At 39.3% G+C, this 10023-nt stretch overlaps 1 protein-coding gene across 2 annotated transcripts in view; it reads right to left on the reverse strand.

Annotated features, from left to right (window-relative positions):
* Nucleotides 1–10023, reverse strand: part of ABCB11 (ATP-binding cassette, sub-family B (MDR/TAP), member 11) — a 155665-nt gene that overhangs the window by 103638 nt on the left and 42004 nt on the right. For both annotated transcript variants that reach the window (XM_006902109.1, XM_006902110.1), the window contains exons 7-8: nucleotides 7192–7363; nucleotides 3448–3572 (exon numbers count right to left, since the gene is read on the reverse strand). In XM_006902109.1, coding sequence (XP_006902171.1) covers nucleotides 3448–3572; nucleotides 7192–7363 — 297 coding nt within the window. The remainder of the gene's footprint in view (nucleotides 1–3447; nucleotides 3573–7191; nucleotides 7364–10023) is intronic.

The raw sequence follows: 10023 nt of genomic DNA on the forward strand, positions 1-10023 counted from the left end.
CTGCAGGTGTAAACAAACTAACAAAAACTCCAAAATTTCTTCTAGTTTACCCAGAAATTATTCATCAACAAAGATGTTCTGACATAAGTGATTTAATACTATTTATACTTGAATTGTTTCTTCAAGTCTCATGGCATGTTTTCTACCACAAAGTGATGTAACTGTCTCCAAATAAAGAAGTCAGGTGATTTGTGTATTTTTCACCCAGGTTTGGAACTAGTTGTTTGGATCAATCCATCTACATAGCACCCATCTATCTGCCCTGTGACAAAGATAGTATGTTGCAAGTTGACTGGCACAGGGCACAGTCAAAAGCCATCAGATACAACTAAAACCATATGGAAATTTAACTCAAGTATGCCTGTTGTTAGCTATCGCCATGTTGCCCCCCAACTCAGATGAGAATCTAAGAGAAAGAAGTGCTGCCCAGTGATGATACATCCCCATGGCCAGCTCTGGGTTGAACTCTTGTGATCCATAGGGTTTTCTTTGACTGAATTTGGGCAGTAGATTCTCAAATTTTTTTTTCTTTGTAGCCCTATCACAGACTGAAAGTATAGCTGAAACCTATTAGCTAATACTCAAATATGAGTTTTATACATAGAAAGTGAAAATTTTACCAGTGTATCACCAAAGTCCTTTTCCCAAATTAAGGATTGTTGTTGGTACCATCAAGTTAGAACCTACTCATAGCTGTCCCTTTGGCAGCTTTTCAGAGACTTACACCACATGGGAAGAGATTGTTCATCTTTCTGCCTCAAAGCAGTTGGTGGATTCAAATCACTTGGGTCTGGCTTGGCAGCACAGCTCCTTCCTTACCACCAGGCTACCAGAGTTCCCTGAAGCTAAGGACCAAGCGTTAGTGACTCTGCCATATAGCTATTAACCACAGCCATTGTCTAACAGCTACAGAACTCTATAAATACCTTCCTACAACTCAAAAGCAAAGTAAATTCATAGAGAATTTAGTACAATTTGAAGTGCTACTCAATGTTTGCTATAATATAAAGAAAAACTTAGATTGCTTCTTTTATTAATACTAAAGGATCGTTAATATCTTCTGGGTAAAGAAAACACATTACTGGAAAAAAAATTTAAAGGAATAGGAGACCTTTACTCACCATGTGCCTGTTCCAGGCCATGGTTTTAGTAATTATTTGCTAAGCAACAGAGAGGTGGACAAGGACTAAGGATGAAAGAAGAAGAATCAATGTCTTTGAGTTGTGGTTCTGGAGAAGAGTATTGAACTCTGAACTCACAGACTGCCAAGAGAACGAACAAGTCTGTCTTAGAGAGCAAGAAACTAAATTTCTCCTCAGAGGCAAAGATTTTGAAGCTCTGTCTCACATACTTTGGGCATGTGGCCAGAAGGGACCAGTCCTTGGAGAAGGACATCATGCTTGGAAGGGTGGAGAAGCACTGCAGGAAAGGAAGACTCCAGATTAGTTGGATTAACACTGTAACTGGAGTCATGGGGGTAAGTATGTTGGAGTCAGCAAGACTGGCTCAGGACAGGGCAGAGTTGAGAGCTATTATACACAGGGTTGTCATGAATCGTAGATGACTTGATGGCATATAATAACAGCAACAACATTCACCCCAAAAAAGAATAAAAGCAAATAAGATAGATTGTAAAGTCTAGTCTTTTTTATTGAGTGAATTTGGTAGCAATTTAGAATGACATCATCATACAGCCATTATACATAGTTATATTGTCAGTGGTTATTCTATAAAATTTATTCCTACAACATGGTAAGGACTCAAAAATACTAGACATATTTAAAACAAATAGTCATATATTTTTCTTTTACAGTTCTGTTGTTTTGGTCATTTGGATTTTTTTTTAATTTTCATTAAGAATCTCTGAAATGATAATATGTAATAGGATAGCACTAAATTTTGTTTGAAGAAAGTGAAATCTTATCAGATTTGAAAGGATCATGTGTTCAAGAAAAATATAGAGAATTGTATTTTGTATTATATTACACACACTTCTCTTTTGCAAACTCTAGTAGATCACTGGGTAAAGCTCTTGACTGCAAACACAAAGACACATAGTTCAAACCCACCACCTAAAGCTTGGGAATAAGAACTGACAGTCAGCTTCCCTAAAGATTTGTGGCCTCGTAAACCTGTGGGGCAGCTCTACTCTGTCCTATAGGATCACTGAAAGTTTGCATCTACTTGACAGGAGTGGATTTGGTTAGGCTTTTTAATAGCAGATAGCAATGTCAGAGACTGGCATGTAATGTAATAGGCACGCACATATATATACTTTCAGAGTTTTAAACCCACGTCAAATCTCTAACTAGCCTTCTGGGAAAAAAAAGTCAACTCAAACATGTCAAAACATGAATAGCAAAAGGCTTACAATTCTTGTTTGTTGTTGTTATTAGTGCCATTGAGTCACCTCATAATGACCCTAGGTACAATAGCTGTGTACCTTGCCCTATCCTGAGCTGGTCTCACTGACTCCAACACACCTACTCCCATTACCCCAGTTACTGTGTCAATGCATCTCATCAGGGTCTTACTCTCCTGTGCTGTCCCTCCACCCTTGTAAGCATGATGTCCTTGTCCAAGGACTGGTCCCTCCTGGCCATGTGCCCAAAGTGTGTGAGACCTATACCAGGAAGTACTGATGGCCCAGTTACTGTGTTACTCCATCTCATCCATGGGTCTTCATCTCCTATAATGTCCCTCCACCTTTCCAAGTATGATGTCCTTCTCCAAGGACTGGTCTCTCCTGGCCACATGTCCAAAGTATATGAGAAGGAGCTTCAAAATCTTTACCTCCAAGGAGAAACTTGGTTTCACCCTCTCCAAGACAGACTTGCTTGTTCTCTTGACAGTCCATGGTATGTTCAATACTCTTCTCCAGCACCACAACTCAAAGGCATTAATTCTTCTACCATCCTTAGTCATTTTCCAGCTCTCTGATACATAGCAAATAATTGGGAAGACCATGGCCTGTAACAGGCATACCTTAGTCTCTAGACTGACTTTCACAAGGTAATTCATCTTTTGATTTCCTACTGCTGGTGCCAAGAGAGCTGATTGTGGAACCAAGCAAGCTGAAACTGTTAACAATCTCAATCTCTTCTCCATCTCTCTTGGTGTTGTCAATTGGCCTAGTGGTGAAAATGTTTGTCTTGTTTATGTTGAGCTTCAATTCATATTGAAGACTACAGTCCTTGACCTTCTGCAGCAAACACCTCAGTTTCAGTAAGCAGGGCTGTGATAAACACAGGTTGTTTATCAGTCTTCCTCCAATCTTGATGCCACATAGACTAATCTAAATTACTCTGCTCAGCTATCTCTTTAAAAAAACGTACTGAGGGTACCACAGGCCAAGGCGGATCTGCCACTTTAACACAATGTGAAAGATTTGTGTGCTGTGCTAATCAATGAAATTCAGAACCATAACAAACATTTCATTTAACCAACCTTTCAACCTCTTTCCTTTCACCACCAAAAGCAGCCACTGTTCGCACAGACGAAATCACTTCATCAGCCACACACCCTGCTTTGGCATAGGCCTTCAACTCATAATCAGTAAACTTGGACACACTCTAAAATGCAAAAGAAGAGAAAAAAAAAATGACAACCAGGTAATTAGGGTAAGTTGGCCTGTTATTTGTGATTCATTTAGAGGAATCAGCTTGTAGATTAGATTCTCACTCTAACATCTTTCAGTGGAAGAATATAAAGTGGCCCAAGTTTGATCCATGTTAAGCTTCATCTGTGGGTATTTGGTTATTGATAAATCAAAATTATTTTACTGAAATTCAGTCTTTCACAGAACAAAGCAAGTCACAAATCCCTATTTGTATTCTGTGAAGTCTGCAGGGTTTCAGTTATTATAGTAGGGAAGTTTTCAGGTCAAAATCGGTCACATTTCTTTGCAATTGGCCAAAGCCCATTGCACAATTTTTGTTAGACAAACACTGGAGACAAAGACCAGATACTTGTGTAGACTTCATGACTAGTGTGTTAAAATGTGACATGTGATCCCTTTGTGGGTAAATGTTAGCATGTGGAATGAAGGCAAGCTCTGGGCAGGCAAACATTCTAAACCTTTGAAGTTAATTAAGCACAAGAAAACTTCAGAATATCCCACCATTCAATTCAACAGAGGGGCTCAACTAACTACGATAATGATATTTACAAAAAGAAAGTACTAGGCATCTGCACTTCCCAGCAAACAGGTCACCTGGTTCTAACATTGGCTTTATAGTCCAATTCTAGTTAGAATGAACCGTAGAAGCAAGAAGTGGGTGAGGAGAAGCGATTACTGTGAAAGATCAACTTAGAAATCTAAAAAAAATAAGAGCAGTTTCTAGATGTGGAGAGTTTATGATATTCCAATAGTTCTTCCAAACAGATTCTTATCAACCTTAAGTAGAATTTTCATTTACCATGTAAGGGAAAAGTGGTTATAACATCCTTTTTTCACAAGTTCACAGTTTATAAAATTTGTGAACACAAAAATAGCTTTAAAGAAGGTAAGGCTTTTGATCCACATTACATTTTTAATTAAGGTGTTATGGATGACATTCTAGTTTTATCACATTCCACATCCACCATATTTCTGAAATGAGTATTTCTTGCACATAGTGAGAAAATTAAGTAGTTGCAAATGATATCTGCTTTCATTATAAGGGCAAATTCAATTATCTTAGGGCACTTCAATGAAAGTGATCCAGGAGCTTAGAAGACTTGTATCAGAATTCCCTAATTAGGATTTCCTGAGTCAGGTATTTATCTGGCAATTGCTTGTGTTTCTCATCATGAGTAAAAAACCAGACAAAAGCATATAAACCCATGATGACTTGTTATATGTCATATACTGCCTCCCCTTTGTCCTGCCATTGAATCATCGAATTTGCACAAAGAAAGTTTCTTGTATCATTTTACACAGACATGCAGGGACCTGCATTTGAGAAGGGCTCAGTGCAGGGTTACTGCATTCCAAACCAGTGACACATTTATGAGAAGTCAAAATACCAGCATTGAAAGGACAGGGAAAACTACACTCTAAATCTCCTTAAACTCAAGTTAACCTATTAGAGAAGGTTAATGTTTTCTGTCTCTAGCCTGTTAAAAGGTGGCACACGGCCCATTGAGGTTAATTTTATCACAGGTTTGAAATGGTAGATTGAACGTAGTTGGGGTAAGGTCAGAGTGGAATCAAATGTTTGCAGATCCCTGAAAGCCCCATCATGGAATTTGGTTTCTTGTAGCACAGCTGGAAAGTATATGGTAGGAAAGACTGTCATAAAGTCTGCAAGATGTGATAGATTGGGGCGTCGGGGGTGGGGGAAATGAGAACCTCTGGGTAGCATAAAGCAGTGGGTAGCACAAAACTGTGAGAATGGCAACTTAAATGCACCCAGAGGTACCTCCAGAGAAGGGGCTGATGATCTGCTCCTGAAAACCATTGCCACAAAAAGCCCAGGGAGCTCCGTTCTGCTCTGAAACCCAAGAGGCCAGTGTGAGTCAGAATTGACTCAATAGCACTGGTAACAAGTGAGAACTTATCAGCACTTAACTCTGTGCTGGACACTAAGTGCTTCACATGGATTATACCCTGACTCATCGTAATGACTCTAGAAGGTATTATTGCTAGTGTCAAGACGAGGAAGACAAGGTCCTAATGAGCTGAATTTCCTTCTGGATAGCTCACAACCCGTAATGGGAGAGGCATGTAAGGGGCTTAGGTAAATGGAGCAAGAACTTTTCTACTATCACCACAATCATTTTCTCAACTTTCTGAGAAATGGTAAGTTAATGTAGCTACTAGGCTATAGAGACTATTTTGCTAGAAAATTTAGATTGGTGACTGTTGCCCAATTATTTCATTATGGGAACAGTTTTTCACTTAAATTCTATTTGCCTCTATAGCAAGTGACCTATTGTGCTTGATCACATGACCTGCCTTCTGGGATTGCAGTGCAGCTTCTTGCCACTAGGCTACCAGAGCTCACCTGACCTGCCTTCTAATGGGACTTCTCTTAAAGTAAAAAGGTAACATTTTCTCAATACTTTGGAGGGGTTTGGGGGTGGTTCCCCCTCTTCCTTTCTTGTTTGTTTAGTTAGGGTGACCTAAAATGTTTATTCTTACACATTCTTCCAGCCTAAATATCTGTGGAGCCAACCAAGACGATGGATCCTGTCTCTGAAGTTAATCAAATGGAATGGAGAAGACACTTGTGGTGAGAGGAGATTTTGTAACTGACCTGGATGTGCTTGTGCTGTCCTTTTTGAGGATGACCATGACTCAGAAGACAATGGTAAGCAAAAGGCATTTTGAAAAGATTGTGGGTGTTAGAGAGTGACTTGTGTTTCCCCAAATGGATATGTTGACAGTTCTATTACCCAGCACCTGTAAACTTGACCTTGGTTGGAAATAGGGTCTTTTATGATGTTATCACAGACTCTCTGATAGCCTAGTGGCAAGAAGCTGCATTGCAATCTTGAAAGCACATGGTTCGAATCCCACCAGCTGCTTTGTAGGAGAAGGATGGGCAATCCTGTGCAATTAACTGCCTCTGAAAACCCGACGGAGGGTCAGCTATGGATCAGTTTCAACACAATGGTACACAACGACAATAACAACAACATGATGTTATTAGTCAATATAACATATTAACATATATAACATATTAGCGTGATGTCTTTCAGGAGGCTGAATTTGTAGGTCCCCCCGCATGAGATAATAAATTTCTGTTCTTTTAGACACTCGAACATTTACAGCATGGATTTCAAGTCAGCTCATTTGAATCTGAATCCTGTTTTGCTTTTCACTAGCACAGCAGTCCCAAATCCCAACTTTCTTGAGCTCAGATTTCTAATCTCAGTTTCCTATCGGTAAAACGTGGTTAATATTTCCTTTCTAAAACTGTTGCAAGGATTAGAGATTGTGTATAGAAAGTTCCTATTAATGTCTGGTAGAGCACAAGTATAGTTGTTACTGTTTGTTATTAAAGAAATAATATTCACATTATTAATGCATCATAATTCCTAATCTATAGTCTGTTAATTTGATACTGGGAAACAATCAAACACAAGAAATCAAAGCTAACATAATGAATGTAACTAAAAATACTCAGAGGGAGGAATCCAAACTTCACATTTTGGGCTGCTTAACAGAGCCAATGACTGTGCAGGAGACAAAGAAGACGGCCTTACCAGCCCAATGGCAGCTGCTCCAACCCCAATGAGAGGGCTGACAGAAATGATAACCAAAGTCAGTTTCCAGCCCCTGTAAAATCCCAGCAGTAACCCGCAGAGACAGGTGGTCATGTGCTGAATGAAACGGGCTATTTGGTCAGCAATGGCATCGTTGATTTTATTAATATCACTAGAAGCAAGAGAGAGAGTTATTGGTCACTAAAACCTAATTTGGTCATTTCAAATGATCATGTCCTGCTGACAAATATCAGTCTGTTTATTCCAAATACTCTCTTCTCTGTACTCTACTTCCCTCAAATAACACCAAGTACTTCTTGACTCTTGGGGGAAATGCCACACCTAGTAAGACCTTTGAGCCTCTTATTTCACAGCCAAGTAAATTTGTCCTTTACCCAGCTTTCTTAACTAGTGTTCACTCAAGGCTGAGAAAAATCTTTTGTATTTAATCTTCTCTACATCATTCTTTGGTGGTGGTTAGTACTCTTTTTCCACCCTGAAAAGTCCTTCTTTCCCATAGTTGTTAAATTATCAAGCCTCAAGGTTCTAAGTACATATAAGTGGAAATAGGCAATGAATCTTCACTTCTGGCAAACCAAAGAATTGTATGAGGATTAAGGATAGAATGCAATGCCCCTTAATCCCATTACAGCCCTTGTCCAATACTAGGAAAGCTTTCCAAGGATGTGACTTGTAACATCATCTATCCCACAAAAGATAAAAAAGGATTGATGTGAAGGGTGACCTCAGTATCACCAATAAAAAATTGCCAGGAGGGTAGTGTATCCTTTTCTTTTTCAGGAGGATAGTGTGTCCTTTTATTTTTCAGAGGCAGTTAATTTCATGGAAGTAGACTGCCCATACTTCTCCCATGGAGCAGTTGGTGGCCTAGAACCATTTCCTTTGGGGTTTCAGTGTAGCTTCTTGCTACAAGGTCACCAGAGTGTGTCCTTTTAGGAAAATGTCTGCACTGGGAAGTTCCTTGACACCGGAAAGGGCCAAGCCACATGGACATCTTCCTAGAACAACTGACCTACAGATACTGAAGGAGACAAAGACCATCCAGAACCAAATGACAGAGAGAGGGCTTTCCCCTAGAACTGGCACCCTGAATTCTAGCCTCTTAAGCCATACAAGAATAAATTTCTCTTGTTAAAACTGTCCGCTTACAGTATTCCTGTTATAATCGCACTAGAAAACTAAGACTTCACAGTGTCACATAATATTCTAGAAAAAGCAAGCCTCTTTTGTCCCGTGTTTTCATAGATATTTTCTCTCTCTCTCTCTCTCTCTCTCTCTCTCTCTCTCTCTCTCTCTCTCTCTCTGTGTGTGTGTGTGTGTAATATGGATTCTGTTTAAAGGCCATATAGTCTGAAACTCATTGACATCAAGAGGGAACTGATTCATAGTTCACCTTCAAGGTGGTTTATTTTCTTTGTTGGTTTTGTTTTTTGTTGTTGGTTTCGTTTTGGTTTTTTCCCCCTGAAGCTATAAATTGCATAGGAGGAGATTTCCCATCTTTCTCCTTCTGAGAAGTTGGTGGATTCGAGCTACCCACATTTGGATTGACAGTGCAACCCCCTACCCACTAGGCTACCAAAGCTATCATACAGTGGTTAAAAGCACAAACTATGAAGCCACCTTTTCTGAAGTTAAATACTAACTTTTTATGAGAAAGTTATATAATTATTCCATGCTTCAGTTTCTTTACCTATAGAATAGACTATTGTTGTTGTTAGGTGCTGTCAAGTTGAATACATCTCATAGTGATTCTATAAACAACAGATCTGCACCCTGTCCTATCCTGTGCTATTCTCATCATCTGATATGCTAAAAAATCCATTGCTACTATCACTGTGTTAGTCTATCTTGTTGAAGGTTTTCCTCTGATCGTCCACTTTTCCAAATATGATGTTCCTTTCCAAGGAATAATAGCCCCTCTTAACAACCTGCCTAAAGTATGTAAGATGAAGCTGCATTATACTTGACTGCTTGACTGTACTTTTTCCAAGACATGTATGTTTATTCTTTTGGCAGTCCATGGATATTAAGTGCTCTTCTCCTACACTACAACTCAAAGGCATCAATCCTTCTTCTGTCAGCCTTATTCATTGTCCAGCTCTCAGCAGCATAGCAAGTGAGTGAAAAGACCATGGCCTCAATCAGGAACATTTTAGTCCTCAAACAAACATTATTGCTCCTCAATAATTTGGAGAGGTCTCTGACTGAAGACTTTCTCCATGCAATACGTCTCCTGATCGCATGACTGCTGGTACAAAGTGTATTGATTGTGGATCCAAGAAATATGATGCTATTGGTAGTTTCCCCTCCACCTATCATGATGTTGCCAAATTGTCCAGTGGTGAAGATTTTTGTTTGCTTGACATTGAGAGGTAATTCATATAGAAGGTTGCAGTCTTTGATCTACAGCAAATACTTCAAATCCTGCTCACTTTCAGCAAGCAAAGTTGTGTCATCTGTGTAAGAAGGTTATTGATGAGTCTCCAATCCTGATGTCACATTTGTCCAGCTTCTCAAATAATTTGCTCAGCATACAGATTGAATATGTATGCAGAGAGGATATAATCCAGACACACACCTGCCTCGATTTTAAACCAAACAGTGCTCCCTTCCTCTGTTCACACAACAGCCTCTTAGTGTAGGTATAGGTTTCACATGAGTACAAGTGTCCTGGGATTCCCATTCTTCTCAGTGTTAGCCATAACTTGTTACTCAATGCGTAGTGACAAATATTAAAGTATAAATAAAGCATAGAGAACAGTTTCTAACACATGCATGCTGCCTCTGATTATTTTCTTGTTACTCAATGCG

Source organism: Elephantulus edwardii, unplaced genomic scaffold (genome assembly GCF_000299155.1).
Source record: "Elephantulus edwardii isolate Elephantulus edwardi_28Jun2011 unplaced genomic scaffold, EleEdw1.0 scaffold00369, whole genome shotgun sequence".
NCBI classification, from domain to species: domain Eukaryota; kingdom Metazoa; phylum Chordata; class Mammalia; order Macroscelidea; family Macroscelididae; genus Elephantulus; species Elephantulus edwardii.